General features: G+C 41.6%; 1 protein-coding gene across 2 annotated transcripts in view; it reads left to right on the forward strand.

Moving 5' to 3' along the window:
• The first annotated feature begins 456 nt into the window (after positions 1-456).
• Positions 457-16675, forward strand: part of ZNF654 (zinc finger protein 654) — a 28735-nt gene continuing 12516 nt past the window's right edge. For both annotated transcript variants that reach the window (XR_005699530.2, XM_040056229.2), the window contains exons 1-4: positions 457-588; positions 9234-9379; positions 12333-12414; positions 13689-13824. Coding sequence is in view for 1 of the 2 variants with exons in the window: in XM_040056229.2 (XP_039912163.1) it covers positions 457-588; positions 9234-9379; positions 12333-12414; positions 13689-13824 (496 nt within the window). In the remaining variant the exon portion in view is untranslated. The remainder of the gene's footprint in view (positions 589-9233; positions 9380-12332; positions 12415-13688; positions 13825-16675) is intronic.

Below are 16675 nucleotides of genomic sequence, written 5' to 3' on the forward strand. Positions count from 1 at the left end.
CCGGGCCGGACGCGCCGCTCCGCCGCAGCCGCACGGCCCCGCCCCCGTCCCGGCCCGCCCCCGCCGCCGGAAGTCGCTGGCTGATTGGTTCGCCGGGGAGATGGGCGTGGCTTATGCCCAATTAAGAATGGGGGCGGGCGTGGGAGCGCTGATAGAGGGGGACGCGGACCAATCAGAGCACGGGCGGTGGCGCGCGGCGGACGGGGGATCGGGCAGGCGGCGGCGGAGAGGGGCGGGACTGAAGTAACGACGAGACTTTTCCACCAATCCCAGCGCGCTCCCGGGAAGGGGAGGAGCCGTAGGCGAGCGGCGCGTTGATGGGCAGGGCGGGCGGGCCAATGGGAGCGCCGCGCGGCGGGGGCGTGGCCGGACGCCTGGCGGCGCGGCGGGGGCGGCCCTTCCGGCGCGGCGGGGCGGGGCGGGGGCGCTCGGTACGCGCGGGGCGGCGGGGCCGCCATGGCGGAAGACGAGAGCGACCAGGAGTCGGAGCGGCTCAGCGAGGAGCTGGAGGCGCTGGCGGCGCCGGGGCTCCCGGCCGGGCTGCCCGCTCTCCTCCGCAGCCAGTACTACTGCCGCCGCTTCTGCCAGGTGAGCGGCGCGGGGGGCAGCGCCGGGGGCAGCGGCGGAGGGAGCCGGGCCGGGCCCGCCGCGCTGCCCGGCCGTGAGGAGCGGGGTGCGGGGCGCGGCCCGGGGGAGCGGGGGCAGGGCCGGGCGGGCAGGGAGGCTCCCAGCGGGGAGGGAAGGAAAGGAAAGGAAGGCGGCTGCCGGAGTGGGAGCGGGCAGGGCCAGCCGGGGGTGGCTGCGGGGACACGCGGGGTGCTGCCGGTGCTGCGGACGGAACATTCCGGGTGGCCTCGCCTGCGTGGCGGAGGGAGCAGAGGGGCAAGAAGGACCTCGGGAGGAGCTCTCGTCTCGCTGACCGAATTAGCGCAGGGTGTTTTATGATTTTGAGGGGTTTGTCCTTAAAAAAGCAGTGTTTCCTTGATGCGGGCCCGGAATTCCTGTGCTCCTCGCCAGCCCTTTAGGTGTGCATTGCAAAGTAACAAGCACCAACAGGTTGCTTTTCCTGGCCGCTTTCATCAGCAGGTGTGGATGGAACATCAGTTGCTTTGGTGTATTCCAGCCACGCCACTTGCTGCTTCCCTAGACACAGCCCAGAGGTCATTTTATATAGGATTACTGTATTTTATCAACTTTTTGGCCTTCCTCACCGTTAGAATTGTCTTTGCCATCTAAAGAGATGTGCTGCCATGTTGTCACTTGGTTCCTGTTTTATCTTTCAGTGAAACATCCTGTTTGAAATATTATTTACTGTTCTGTGTGCTTACAATAATCTCGGGGGGCACCCTGCTCACTAAGCCCATGCGTTGCTTTTTGGGCCTCTGGATCCTTTCATATGTTCTTCTGTTCCATTTCTCAAAAATTGCAGAGCCAGTGAAAGGAGAAGCAAGTGTTTTTGAAAGTCTGGCATCTTCTGTAACTCTGAGGAATGACAACCATATTTGACTATGTTGGCTGGTTGGAAAGACATTTACTTTTCCTCAACCCTGAGGGTTTTATCTTAATTTTTCTCCCTGTCTTTACTGTGTGTTGAGTTTATTGTGTTGAGGAAGTGCAGACAAGGTGATAGCTTCGTGTACTGCCAGTCCCAGGGAAAGGTATGAATTAGTAGGAAACAGAAGAGGACAAGAGCAGGGGAAGAATTTTCCTATGAAATAGCTGTTTCACAAGTATTTTATGTGTTATATATTTAGTGTTGCTTTCTCTTGCAGGTTTTTTTGTGTGTGTGTGTGTGTTGGGAAATTGCCAAACCCTCTCCCCTACTTTGAGTTGATGAACTCTCCAGAAAAGCAGCCAATGCTTTTTGAGTATGTAAAGGGCTCTGCTCCTTTTCTCTTAAACTTTCTTCTTAACAATGCACAGTTTAAATAATCTTAATGAGAGCAAGTTAATATATTAACAGTTTGTCCCCAGGATTTCTTTTTTTGCCTGTTTTGTGTAAATTTGGCCTGGTGTGAACAGCAGTCATGTGCTCACTCAAGGTAATCAGCGTTTTGTTTAAGCATGTTTTTTAGTAATGGGTTTTTGTACTGACTTAATTACGCAAACACAAGAACCCAAGGGGCGTGCTGGCGTGGAAAGCCTGTAGCTGTGTGACGTTTATGGAGTGACAACGAATGAAGTTGTATGTGCTCCACATGAGCTGGTTTTCCCTCATGGGATTGACACTGTGCAATTATACATGTAATATATATTTACACTTTTCTGTCCAGATCTTCTGAAGGATGTATTTGGCTGCTGTGCAGACTGAGCCTTTCCACCTCACTCCACGTTGTGCTGAAAAGACAATTTTGCTTGTTTGAATACTCCTTTGGCCCTTCTGAACGTCCTAGTTTGCCTCCTGAGCTCCTGGTTTGGTGTCAGAAGTGGAAGAGCGGTTGTAGAAATAGTTGCTTAGGGATGGTGCGGTGAGTTTGGACTCCCTGAAAGAAACACTGTTATTTTCAGAATAATAACCTGTCAAAACACGTGGCTGTGCTTCAGACACGGTGGTGGAGCTTGCTGTCACCTGAAAATAATATTGTTTAGATTGCTTGTAGTTAAGGTGGTGAAGTCGGTGGGCATCTTTCAGTAAGAACTACAGGAGAAATGAAGCAAGGTGTAAATAAAGCCTTTTTTGGTCTGTAGATAATCCCACTGATCTTTAAGAGAGTGGTTTAGAGTTTGAAATGCATCGGTGTGCACATCTTTCTTCCTTGAATGATGTTAGAAAGGTAACAAAACTGCTGTAAACGGCCAGATTCAGCTCTCTTGAGGCCTGCAGTATTGTAGCTCAGCTTCACTTTTGGATCGATTAAGTACCAGTTGAAAAAGATGAGATGTCAGGATTATGAGAGCATTCTCCATAAATTTGCGGGTAATCACAGTTTAGTGATACAAGATGCAGTTGGAATGTGGCATCTTGAAGCCCATTTGTAGTTTTGGGATCTGTGTCTTGTAGGTGTTTGTGGTCATAGAGAATTGTTACAGCCTGAGTCTTTCAAGGCCAAATGGAATGAAATGCTTTCTTGGAATGTTATTTGAGACGGATGGCATGGGCAAAGCGCAAATCAAGCTTTCTGTGGCTAGGAGGGAAAAAAGACAGTTGGAAGATGAGTCAAGTGCCCAGCTTATGCGTCTCGCCAGCTGTTTCTGTGTTACTTTCTACAATTTGCTGATGTGGCTTTTCTTTCTTATTTGTGGAGTTCCAAACCCGCTTGGATGTTGGGAAAAGCAGATCTGCTGTTCCCAGCTTTGGCAGGCAAAAGAGCAATGCATCTGTAACTACTTTGTAAGTTAAAGACATTTGCAAGGTGGTACCTAGAAGAAACTCCCTCAGCCTAAACATTTGGAAGATTTTCAGCTTGTGTTTGTGTGCAGAATTTGAAATTCTTTCATGACGTTTCTGAGGAGCCATGGCCATTGAGAGGTTCCTGTGAGACTGAAATGCAGATGGTGAAGGGCAGTGACAACATCATAGGTGGTGACTTTTTTGGTATGAGGGTTAAGGGGAACACTTTTGTAATTGAAAGGATGGATTTCCAATTTTACTTGGCTTAAAAACAAACTTTAATGGCGAGCTGGAAAATGGATGTAGCTTCCTTCATTGCACTGGAAGTTGGTACAGTTTTATGAACCAGAAAAATAAATTAATTTCCTTTTTTGGGATATTTTCTCATAACATTAAATACTATCAAAATATTACAAGTTGCTGCCAGCATTTCTGTAGTTGTCCTCAGGGCTGCATAACTGTGCTGGATGTTATTTTATGTTGTTAGTACTGACTGGAATAAACACCAGGTGAGTTCGTCTCAAGTAACGAGGTGATGCTGTGAGTGTGAGGGGCAAGCACTCCTTGATCTGTTCTTCCTGTGGCATCATCTTACGGCCTTCCACTCCTGAAAGAAAGATTACCTCCTTTGCTTACGTTAATTGGTGGAAAAACAATTCTTGGGCTTATAAAAAAGTTAAGTAGTAAAATATGGTAACACGCTAGAGAAGATAGTGTTTCCTGGATTTATTTTAGCAGGCAAAAAAAAAAAGGCAGGGAGGGGTGTGTGACTCAGCTGTTGTTTGTCTTGCTTTGTGGTGATGGACCTAAAAAAAATATACAACTTTAGATGTTTGTTCTTCTGACTTCTGGGGTTAATATCGTTTCACATCTTTTGTGCCTAAATTTGGAAGTGTTTGCTTTTGTCTCTTACTCTGGACTTAAAATCAGTAGTGGTTAAGTTGCTTTTATATTAAAAAACAACAACCACAAACAAACAAAACCAAAACAACTGCAAAGAAAACCTCCCCAAACCGTTAGGTTATGCCAGACTTTTATTATATCAAACTTTGCACCTTTGGGATCCATATTTGATCTACATACACCATTTTAAGGCTCAGCTACACAAGTCTTGCTCACATGAATACTAGTAGTGAAAAGTGATTTCTTCAACATCCTTGAAGCTTATTTCTCTGAAAAGGCAGAATCTGTAATTTTTCACCACCTCTTTGCTCATGTAATAATTTGTGGTGCTGATGTTTTGGGGTTTTTGTACCTTCCTGGGCAAATATACTTGATCCTTGTTAATGGCTCAGATTTTAAGAGCACCACTGTAAGTTGTATTTGACTTTTCCACATTTTTGAACGTTGATACTGCTTGTTACATGAAAGCTTGCAAAGGGCCAATCATACATTCCAGTAAATAAATTTCAGCGTGCCATAGCTACTTGAAACAATTTAAATTTAAAAATTAACCTGTCATGGTGTTTTTCACTTGTGGGACTGGTGGAAACCAGTGTGTTCAGTTTACTTATTGGTAGTTTAGTATTGTGCTGCTCGAGATTCAAGTGATCTCGTGTTTAAAAGGAAATCCTTATGAAATAGATGTGGCAAAACCACGTGGTATTTACTGCCAAGTTGGATGCCAAGGTGAGCTTCCAGTTTTCTTTCCAGGATTTACCTGTGTGTGCAGAAGGGTGTCCCTGGCCTGGGTTAGGTGTTGTCACTCCTTCCTCTGACCCTTGATGGGAAAACTGATAAGGTTCTGTCATGCAAAACTGGGCTGTGATGGGTGAAGTGCACTTGGCTCGCCTGTCAGCTCATGAGAATTCACAATAGCAGTTGATTTGCAACCTCTTTATCTGAGGATTGACCCCTCCAGGCTTCCAGTCTTCAGTGCTCTTGTCATTAACATCATAAAATCTTTTCTTATTCACATACTCAGGGTGGTTCTCATCAGCTTTTGTGCCTGCTGTCCTTTTAGCTTCACCCTGGGAAATGATCTCCCTGTTTTACAAGTGAGATTAAGGAGTTACTGTTTTCCAAAAGAAACATTTGCACATTTGTGTGACACAATGTAGACTTCTTGATCTTGAATGTAACATCTTTTTACTTCTCTGAAACTTTCCTGTTTTGACACTTTCAAACTTGCTACTTCTCCAGGTTTTAATGTTTTTTTATTGAGTTCAGCTTTTGCATGAAAATAAGCTCGTGATTTTTGCGTGGAAAAATGTATCAGGATTATAAATATATCATGATTATAAGAAAGGAGTTGCAGATTTTTATACCTGAAGGAAGGATCTCTGTTGAGTGATACTTCTGTCTGTCTGATAGCTTTGCTGCCTGGGCTTGTTCGAGATGGAGAAGGCACACTTAGTGCAGGAGGTGCTGCAAAAATCCAAGAGTTACTTCCTTCTGCTCAGATGAGGAAAAGAAGTAATTGTACGTCTTCACTGATACACCTAATAAATGATGTTTCACTGATTACCAGTGATGTGGATGTGAGCATTTGTGTGTATTCACAAGATTGGCAGTTCTCACTTTCATATGTGAGCAAAACAATGCCTTTCATTAGCTGACTTTCATTTGGGGGGTGAGGCGCTAATCAGAAGATGAGGAGGAATATTTCTACTTTTCAGTATATTTATTTATCTCTCAGCCATAAATCATACATAGGAACACTTACTACAGTGCTCCAATCAGCCCCAACTGCTTTTCTAGAATTCATGTGTAGTTTTCACTGTTGTGCAAGTGACAGACTATAAACATACTTGACTTTTTGGCTTGCTAAATGTAGTGGGCATATGGTACCCAGTCTTGGGAATTGTTCTTGCCTCAGGCAGGCTGAGGAGATGGATGAGATTGTGGTGATTAATAGTAGAGGGAAGCATTTAGCTTTAAGGGTAGAAACTTTTCTTGTAGGATGCCTCATGCTGTTGCTGGGTGATGTGTTGTCTTTTGCCGGAAGTGTGATTATGTTTGGTTGCCCCTTATGTAATATTCACATGTGAATTGCAGCTATTGCTTACATATTTTATTATAAAGCCATTTTAAACTTTTACTTATTACCCTAAAATCAAAAGTCTTTTCCTACTCTCTATTTGGATAGTAAAACCCTATTTGTAAGGACATGGTTGGTTGGCTTGTTTGTATTTGGAAACAAAACAAAATGCTCTTCATGCACTGAACAGGTTCAAAAGAGAGTTAAAAAGCTGTGATTATTTCTTGTGATGTTTCCACGAAGAGTAAATGTAGTGTTACTCAAGTTCTAGAGCTGAACTTTGGTATCTGAGCTGCTCTGGTATTTCTGCTGATCAGGCAACTGTGGTAAGTGTTGCTTTTAATTATGGATTTTAATTTTCAGCAAACTTTGGTTTTTCTAAGCTTGCCCTTTTTGGGTTTGTCCTCTCATGTGACAACCCTTACATATGTTTGTTATAATGAATGGAAACCACTGTATTTGCCATGAAGCTTTCTGTGTCTGAAAACTGTAAAGAGAAAAACTCACAGAATTGGTGTGGTTTTAGTCCTGTGGTGCCTTTACTGTTAAATCTCACAAGAAGCTATGGGAATAACTTCGTTTGAAATCCTAGTAATGATAAACTTTTTAAATTGGTGGGATTTATAGTTTTCTTTTTTTGTTGTGTGGAGGAATAGGAAAAGCTGTAGCAACTTCCGGCCTAGCACTGCATAAAACATTTGGGGTTTGTGTCCTGTGTATTTGCAAATCTAGTTATTTGCAATGCTGTGACTCTTAAGTCTTTGAAATATAGCCAAATAACTTTATACGTGCATATTTAATCCCTTAAAATATATGTGTATAATTAATCAGTTAAACCGTGATATTCCAAGAAAAGCTATTGTTTCACTAGTCCAGGTTTTTAATTACTATCTCATTGTTTTGGGGGTTGGCTGCCTTAGCTGTGTGCTGAGAAAGTTTTTGATAAGTCTGGTCTTGATTTTGGTTTAATGGGACACATCTGAGTTTTGGATTTTCCTGTGAGTTATTAAAACCTATTAAAGGAGTGGAAGTAGTGAATTGGTGTGTGAGAAAGGTGGAGCTGAATGGGGGGCTTGGTGTCAGGAAGGTGCTTCAGCCTCCTCTCGGTACCTTTATCTGCTCTGAATGAGAGAGGGAAAGTAAAAAGGCCCAGTCCCTTCATGGTTATGAGCAATGGCAGGTACAGACACACTGGGGGAAAGCAACTTTCATGTGGAAAGTCACATGAAAAAGGTTGCTTCCCTTCTGGTTTTCTCTCCTGTGTATTGGACAAGGAACAGGCCACTGTGTTCTGGCAATGTTATGTCCTTTTTTTTTTTTTTTTTTTTTTACTTCATTATATTGAAATTAGTGTGCCTGTTCAAAATGTGCTGATAAACTTTTACTTATGTTCTGCTTTGCAGTCCTGTTTCGAATCATGGCATCTTAAGTATTTTGTACAAAAAGAAGAGCTCGGTTTCTATTATGGAAAAAGTTATTCCATGAGATTACTTAGAACAGACATTGAAGTATACATTATTCCCTGGCCCTCCTTCTGTATGAATGTGTGGGAAGTGTGGTTTGGAATTTATTTTATACTTAGTCTAGCTTTTTGTCCACACACTCCCCCCACCCCCATCTTTTCCTGATTGTTGCAAGTCTTGAGAATTGAGCAGTTAGACTTTTCATTTCCTGTGACTGATGAATTCATGGTTTCAGGTTATCGACATTCAGGGGAAAGTTTGCCATTCCTATTTTTCCTGAGCCATTTGGGATGGGGGACTGTTGCTGTGGATCTGTTTTGGTACATTTGAGTTGCAGACCGGCTGCCAGGCCAAGGTGGTGTTGCTGTTGTGTTCCTTTCCCTGCTGGCTCTGGTGTTTGTGTGGCAGAGGAGCTGGTGCAGGCTGGGACTGATGGCTTTTTTTGGGGGAGAGGGTGTTCCCTGCCCATTCATTCCTAATCGAGCTTACACTGGGTTCAGGTGGGTGCTGGAGGTGCAGTGAGAGCCGTACAGCAGGACACAAAATGTTATTTTATTGCTTGAAATCATTTATGAGCATATCTATACTGTGCCCATCAGGTGCAAGCATTGTGAAACATCCTGGTAAGGAGGTGATGCTTTATTTCCACCTTTGTTTGACCTTTTGGGGACTCACACCTCTAAAGGATGTTTTTTCTTTCTGTCTGTTTGGTTTTTCTAAGGCTTTTGTGGTTTTCTGTAAAAGGGACTTGGCTAAAGCTATTTCAGGGAACTCTTAATAGATCTGTGAGGCAACACTATCTCATAAAATGTTTAGTCTTCTTAAGAGGAAAAGTATTTATCTACAAGTCTGCTAATTCTTCTTCTGTTGACCTAGATATTTGCTGCGTTAAGCTAACAGTTTTTCAGACAGATTATTAAAACAAATTTGGAAAACTTAGAATCTGCGCACAAAGTATGAATACATCTCAGCTGCTGTTGCCTTAGATCCATCCTATGTCTAAATAAAGCCAAATTTGCTCATTAGGTCTGATAAGGAAGAGTGGAATGTTTGTGACTCTGCTAACATAAAGGCTGGAAGAGTGCAGGTTACTCTTCCCCCTCTTGGAAAAGTTTTAGACTAGAATGTCTGGATGTTGTTACAGACAACATCTATCTAACAACTCTCTAATTTGCATCCCCTTGCAAAATAAAGACTTGTGTTTAAATGCAGAGTGCAGTATCTCCTGTGGTATAGCATAAGAAGAAAGTATTTCCTCTCTTATCCCCTGAAAAGAATAGCTGAAGGTCCCTTGTGATATTCCTTTCATGATATAGGTCCAGATGTAAACTAGAGAACAGTCAATTTTTTTAGGTTACAAACTCTGCTCCTGAGGGAGAAGGAGAGGAGCTAAAGCTTCCTCTTTCTGCCCAAGGGGAATGTTTTGGATAATGATCTGTATTTCCATGGTTTTGCCTAGGTTGTTGAAGACTATGCTGGAAGATGGCAGGTCCCCTTGCCTCAGCTGCAGGTGCTGCAGACGGCACTGTGCTGCTTCACGTCTGCCTGCGTGTCATTCCCAGCCGAATGTGAGCACGTACAGTACGTACTGAGTAGCCTTGCTTTGTGAGTACTTCTTCATTTTCATTATTCCTTCCTTTACAAGAACAGAGCAAAGGGGTTTCAGATCCTCAGAGCTCCCAAGAAGGGTCTTGCAGGTGGTATAGCCACACAGAACCAAGAATTGCTAATTAGAATTTAGTTTCTTCTTTTTTGCATCCTTGTTAAATACTCAGGTGGGCTATGACAGTGTTTTGTCATAAGGGATGTCTGGCAAAATGAATAATCTAAGAAAGAAGTGATCATCATAACCTTGTTTTGGAGTATTTGAAGACCAACCTTTGCCAGTAGATAATTTAAAATCATTTATCTCAAATTTTTACTTCTGTACTTCTAGTGATGTAATAAGCTAAGTACTTCGTAAGATAAATTTCTTAAGGAAGAAGTCAATTACTTCAAAATTGTATGGATTTTTATATTTGAGTCATCAAAATGCTTACAGGAATTACTTGTCACGCAGTTAACTGACCTGAAGTCGCATTCAGCTTCAAGAATTGCAGGATGTTGTGTCATAAATTTTGCTCTAATTTCAATTTTCTTGATGCATTGGTTATTTTCCCGCATGGAAGTGTCAGGGTAATAGGTACATAAGGAAAAATAAATGCTGTCTTTAAATGCTGGTGAAGCTTCACTGTGGACATTTCCTTTTTTTGTGCGTGAAACTGTTTGACAGAGGACTATTTATGGCATCATAAGACCACAATTTTCAAAGTTACATCAAAACGTGGTGACATCTGTTGCTGTGGGGTTTTTAACTAGTTTTAAGAAAAAACCTCAAAGTTCGAACCATGTTTACATGTACTTTTAAATAGCAAAGCTTGGGAGGTCAAAAGGTGGAAATTCAGGTATTTTTTTGGATGGATACGTTCTGATAATTAAGAAGCAAATTGGTCACTGAGTTCCTGTCACCCTTGTCTGTTTTGATTTTTGAGAGCTGGTTTACTCCATGAGATTTGCTTCCATTCTGGCATGTCACATTATTTATTCTTCTGCCTGGCTGGCAGAGTTTTGCATGTGATGTGATATAAAGGGATCCCAGGGCTTAGTAGCTGCAGTTACCTGGGCAACCTGGCTCGAATCTCTTTTGAAAATTCAGTGCATATTAGGTTAGTTCTTGGAGAGCAAAACTCTGCCTGGCTTTATTACCATCCTTGAGTAAGATTTCCTTGGTAACCAGACAATAAACTGTTAACAGGAGCAACTGCTTTATTTCCTATACTTAACCTTACTATTCCTATCGAATGAAGCAGGATCTGCATTAATATCAGGGGCTTTTATAATGGTGCCACACTGGTGGTTTTAGGCAGTCTTCTGATGCCAAAGCAGTGATGTGATCAATCTAGATGGATATCAATGTGGATATGCAGTGCTGCAGACAGTTTTGAGATCAACCAAGTTGGAACTGACTGTAGTAATTTTAACTGGAGACTGGTGATGAGGAAATAAAAATATTTTGATGACTTCCTTTATTAGACCATGAGCAGGTGCATTGATAAAGCAGAAAATCATTTACACTCATTCACTATTGATTTCCATTTTTTTTTTTTTTTTTGGTGGGATCCTTCTCTTTTTAAATCAGTCAAAGCAAGTTTCAATGCATCACTTGCTCTAACTAGTTTTGTCTTATTATTTAAGTTCCAGTTTGGTTGCTTGCCAGATGACTCATGGCTGACCTTTTCTGAGAGTCAAGTATGCTGCAAAATTTTGTTTAACATGAAATGAGATAATGTTTTTTCAGAACCAAGTACTTATTTGGGTAGGGATTGTTTTTTCATTGCATATTTGAATTGAGATTCAAAGACCTAGCCTTGAGAGAAATTCTGTCACTGAACGTAATAAGTTTGTATCTATTTCTCTAAGCCTGTTCTTGGCATACTTAATCACTGCTTAGAAAAAAAAAAATTACTTCAGCATAATCTATTGGAAATCTAATTTTATGGTACTTTTCCATTATTCCTATAGAAAACTTAATTTTGTCTCAGAGTATTAAGACTTTTTTAATGCTCATTATTGCTGAAAGTGTGCCTGAGGGGAAGAAAATGCCTTTAATTTGCCCAATAGTTTTTGAAGTCCTGCCTGTCCCTCTGAGAGTTGCTCAGTTCTTGTCTGCTGCTCTTGACTTTCTCAACCAGCAGTTGCAGCTCATTAGTGCAGTGCCTGCCTGGTACTTTTTCCAAGTAGGAATGAAATTTCTCAGAATCTTTAGGCCGGACAGTAACAGTTGCACTGCAGATCCACGAGCTCCGACTGCCAAGTTTTTGATTGAATTGAGTCAACTGCATTATCTGGAAGGAGGCTTTTATAAAGGAGAACCTGAATTGAAAGGAGACCTGGAAAGCTGCTTTTTACCAACCTCTCTGATTCTGTGACAGGGCTTGAAAGGAATAAAATGATAGACTGGTATTTTAAGATGATAACTGTGGAGGCCACAAATCAGTTTGAATCTAAGCAGCTGCTGAAAGTATGAGTCCTTTCTTCACCCATTTCTGCCAGCTCTTTTTGGGGTAACACTTGTGAATTTTTCTTGCTGGACAGAGATCTGATCTGCCTAAAAAAAGTTGTTGGTGGTAAAATTCGAGTTGTATGTATTTGAATGCCCCACAGAAGGCGAGCATAGATTTGTTTGTGTATTTGCACAAAAGCTGTCCCTTTCTATATAATCTTCAAAAGCTTTTTTTGAAAAGACAAAATAATTAATACCTTTAAACCACCATCTTCATAGAGAGACTTGAGTTATGGCAAGACAGCTGAAATGGAATGAAGTGTGTTTGTGGGAATTGCCTGAAAACGTGAATGGTTGTCCACCAAAAACCTTCGAGTGACTCCATATGGGCACAAGTCTAGAGTCCACAAAATTCTTACTTTTGGTTTGAGTCCTGGGAAGAGTAAGAGACTTAAAGTAGTTTCATTTTTTGAATCAATGTTTTTAGTTTGATGTGTCACTGTTTCTGTTTTTTAGGAGTTTTTTTGAATTGCTGCTGTTCTTTGGAAAGGATGAGTTCTATGAAGATCCTTTGAAAGACATTTTAGGTTCAATCCAGGTAGTGTTGCCTACTTTCATATAAACTTTTAATATAATTTTAGTAGATGTAAAGACAGTTTCTGTGAATATATGACCTGAAGGAAATGTGCCATTATAATGAAAGAAACTCTGCTTGTTTATGTCCATTTAGAGCTTAATGTCATTCAGTTCATGACATGAAATTTCGTGTTTCCTCTCTGGTTTTAAACAGTAAATTTCAAACTGAAGCTTCATCTCCATGAAGTCTTCAAGTCAGCATAAACATGGAGTGTTTAAATTGTTCTGTTCTTGGGTAGATTGGGACAGAGTTTTCCATGTCTATGTACAACTGCATAAGATAAATGACCCTGGATTAAAAACTTGTTTTGCCAGGTAAGTGTGGGGTTTGGTTTGTTTGCTTTTTTAAATACCTGAATGGATTTTTGGGGTTGGGCCAGCCTGAGAGGAAACTCTGTAGGGAAAGAAAGGATGAGAAGGATGAAAAGCAGGGTTGTGTCTCTATTAATAGTGCTCATGGGACTGCAGTTTGATAAAAAGCTCTTCCTCTGCTATTTTTATGTTGATACCTGTCTATTACTGCCTTTACAAATTAGCGTGCCAGCACTGTTCCTGCATCAGTTGTGTAATCAAACTGGCAGTGAAAAGCAGGTAATTGTATGTGGATGGAAGCCATTCTTCTGCTGCATTTTTTGCTTCAGTATTAGATAACTCTCTCATTACTAGAATTTTCTGTCGATTAATGGTGTTGTTGACACTTTTATGGCAAATAAGGTGCGGGGATGAGAGAGAACCTGATGTGTGAAAATCTTGGCTGGCTAAAGCATTCCCTGATATTACAGGCAAACATAATTCCTGTTACGTAGAAATCTGGAGAAAAATGGTTGCTTGAGGGTTGGTGACTCACGGCTGAATTCAGTTTTTGCCTCAGAAATCACAAATCCAGCTCAACGTGTCTAAATCTGTGCAGGCTGCCATGAGGTGAAGACTTGTCTCAGTGTGTGCCAGTAGTATCTCCAAGTTTGTTTTGCATTGTTAAACAAATGGTAGGCTCTTTCTGAGGGCTGTAGAAGCCATGAACTTGACCTTCAACAGTTCTGTATTGCTGTTTTTAGATAACATCAGTTGTTGCTTTAGGGTTTTATATATGGTCAATGAAAGACTTTGTAGCTCAAATTAAAACTGAGGAAATGCTCAGTTGTGTATGGGTTTCTTGGTTTGTATCTTTGGGATAGCCTAACTATTTTTAGTCAACATATTTTTATTCTTTCTAATTGTTTGTCTTTTTGTACTTAGGAATGTCAGAACCTTCTAAACAAATACAGGAATTTGAACCTGGAACTAGTGACTCGAATCATTCGAGATGGTGGACCATGGGAGGATCCAGTATTACAGGCAATTCTTAAAGCAAAGCCCGTGTCACAGGAATTAGGTACTTCATTTATCACAATAATTTTCTAGAGTACTGAAAAATGTGTTCAGTTATGCTCTTTTGAAATATATGAGCTCAGGTGTTATCAGCTGGCATTGCACAGTGTTTTAACTATTTTTTTCTGTACTAAAATGTGCTGGTCCCTTTTTTGTTTGAAAGAAAGCTGAATTTCTTTGCTAATTTAAGCCTGCTTTTATAATGTAGAGATCAGGTTGGTCAGACACAGGCAGCTATGGAGTAGTTCATAAAATTTATAGGGTGGATTTCCCAAATCTAAGTGTACACTTAGAGCATGGAGACCAATTTGACTTTGGTTAGACTCCTGAAATAATGTGATTGGAGAGGATCTGATGCGTATTTGTCTCCTGGCACTCTGACTCATTTAATTATTCTCTTTGGTTGTAAATACTTGCTCTTGTGGCTTTTCTTGGTTCTGTTTCCAATGATGCCCATGGCTACATGTGACAGCTGCTTTCTGTTTATGGGTATGTAATTCCTGGAGCTGGGAAAGGTGCAGTGCATGGGAACAAAATCACTGGAATGTTCATGAAAATTCCTAAGAGGAAAAGTACCCAAGCTACAGTAAAGTTTTTACTAACATGTTAAGCAACAGTATTCACAGGGGAGCTCTTAAATGTTGTTTTTTATTTGATAGTGATGGAAAATGCCAGTTCTTCTCTAGTTATTATGGTGTAGTGCCTGATCCAAACTCTTCACTGTGTTTGTGACAGTGCATGCCTGGAGAGAGAGGAAGAGCACTAAAGTCACGACAGCTCACTGAGCTGCCTCCTTAAGCAGAACAAGGGTTTTGATAGCAAATTAATGTGATTATGCCTTTGTTGTTCTGTCTCTTCTGTGAAGCAACTGCTTGAGCAACAGATTTACCCATGATACTTATTAGATATCTCACCAAGTTCTGGTCAAATACCTACAGAAACAAAATGAAGACCAAGATGAACCTTGTTTTGTTCTGCATTGCATGATTTCGGTGATTAGGATGTGGGACTAGGTCTCAATCTCCATCTCTCCTGCAAGGAATTAGTTTATTCCATTGCTATAATGATTCTCTTGATGGTCATGAATCTTCTCTATGATGGGTAACAGTTTGAGGATGTTTGTTTCTAACCTGGCAGAGCAGCTATGAGACCTGCTGTCACTAGATGGGCATTTTGTTCCCTTTTGTTTCAGGCTTCATCTCCTTCACGTCCTTCACCTCTGCTGAGAGATTTTCTCCCCTTCTATCTCCTGATATCCCCTTGACACAGCTCATCTGTGCTGACAAACGTTTTGTTTTAGACAATTGTATTTTGAAAGCTCATTCTTTCTTCCTCTCACTTCCTGTAAAATGTGATTCTTGTGAAGTCTTACACAAAGCAAACATCCTATGCGGTTTATAGGCTAACAGTGTTTAGTGTGTAGTTTGAAACTTGGCCATGAAGCTCCCTCAGGGGTTATTTTAAATAGGAAAAACTGCCTATTATTGCTGAATCACCAACCATTCCTTGCAAAAATCAGTTTGTGTGAACTACATAATCCTGTCCTGGATTCATTAACTCCACAGAGAAGTTTAGGCCAAGACAAACCTCTCTGTGTCTGTCTTTACATGAGCTGTAGTAACCTTTGAGATGTCACAATCTCTTTGGAGATGGCTGGAGACAAAGCAGTCATTGAGTTGAAGAAAAATAGTAGAGTTGAAACATAGGAACCATCAGCTTGGACTAGGGAGAACAAGCTGAGCACCTAGAGGAGAACTTTACAGAGGTGCTGTCAGATGGAGCATTAATGAGTTTCTGAGGTGGTGGTTGGTGTCTGTTGCTCTAAAGCAAAGCATCACTGCCTGGGTAAGAATAAATGTTGTTTCTTAATGGATCACAGGCTTGGCCAAACGCTGCTGTAGCTGGCAGTTGTCTTTGGTTTGTTGGGGTTAGAAGAGCTCTGGGTGCTGCCCTGGGAAAACAGGACATTCCAGGACAGGGAGGGAGCAGTGCCCTGCCAGCAGCATCAGTGAAACTGAAAATAGAGGAGGCTGTAGGAACCCCCATCCTTGGGAGCTCCTGCCCCAGGGTATGGAGATGCCCTTCCCTGGGAGAGGAGGCTGTCAGCGTCTCATTTCTGGAGCAGAAGGGACCTGAGAGTTCCCCACGCCAAGTGGGAATGGTAGAACAGGGTGAGCTGTGCTGTGGAGTGCAGTTCTCCCTCCTTTAAGGGAAAAGGATGTTACAGCCACTTGTTAGATGAGCAGCATTTCCTTACCAGTAGCACTTACCAAGGTGAGCAATTCCAGCCTTATTTTTCAGTAGTCTGTTGGGTAATGCGTGCATCCATAAGAGGGTGTGGTTTATTATCCTAAGGGTGGTAATTCAGGAAAGGAGAGGCCTTTTCCATATAATAACTCTTTCTTGTTGTTCATCACCACCATTAGACACAGCCTTTCCTTTCAGTCCTCTTGTTTTCTGAGTTTGTTCTCAAGAGTGCTAATGGATAGTGGGAACTGCTTCTTTATTTCAGTGCATCTGTTAACAAATCAAATTGAAACCTGACACCTCGAATAATACTGCTTAAATACTCATTAGCATGGAACACTGCTAGCTTGCATAAAAATAAAGACGCTAGAGAAATCTTGAGTTTGAGTGTAAGGAATGATTTCAATCCTGAAAGCTTACTGTGCAAGTAATCTCTACATTTTGGGGGGGGGGAATCTTTGTTTTAGGTTGTGGTTTGGTAGCTATTTCTTCAGTATCACTTTAAGTTGCTTGTAATTAATACAAATTCCTTCTAAAGATAAACTTTCAGCCTTCACTGACTTTAAGTTGACAATCTCATTCTTTCTTTCTTTAAAACACCAAACACT

The sequence above is a fragment of the Hirundo rustica genome, chromosome 2 (assembly GCF_015227805.2).
Source record: "Hirundo rustica isolate bHirRus1 chromosome 2, bHirRus1.pri.v3, whole genome shotgun sequence".
NCBI lineage: Eukaryota > Metazoa > Chordata > Aves > Passeriformes > Hirundinidae > Hirundo > Hirundo rustica.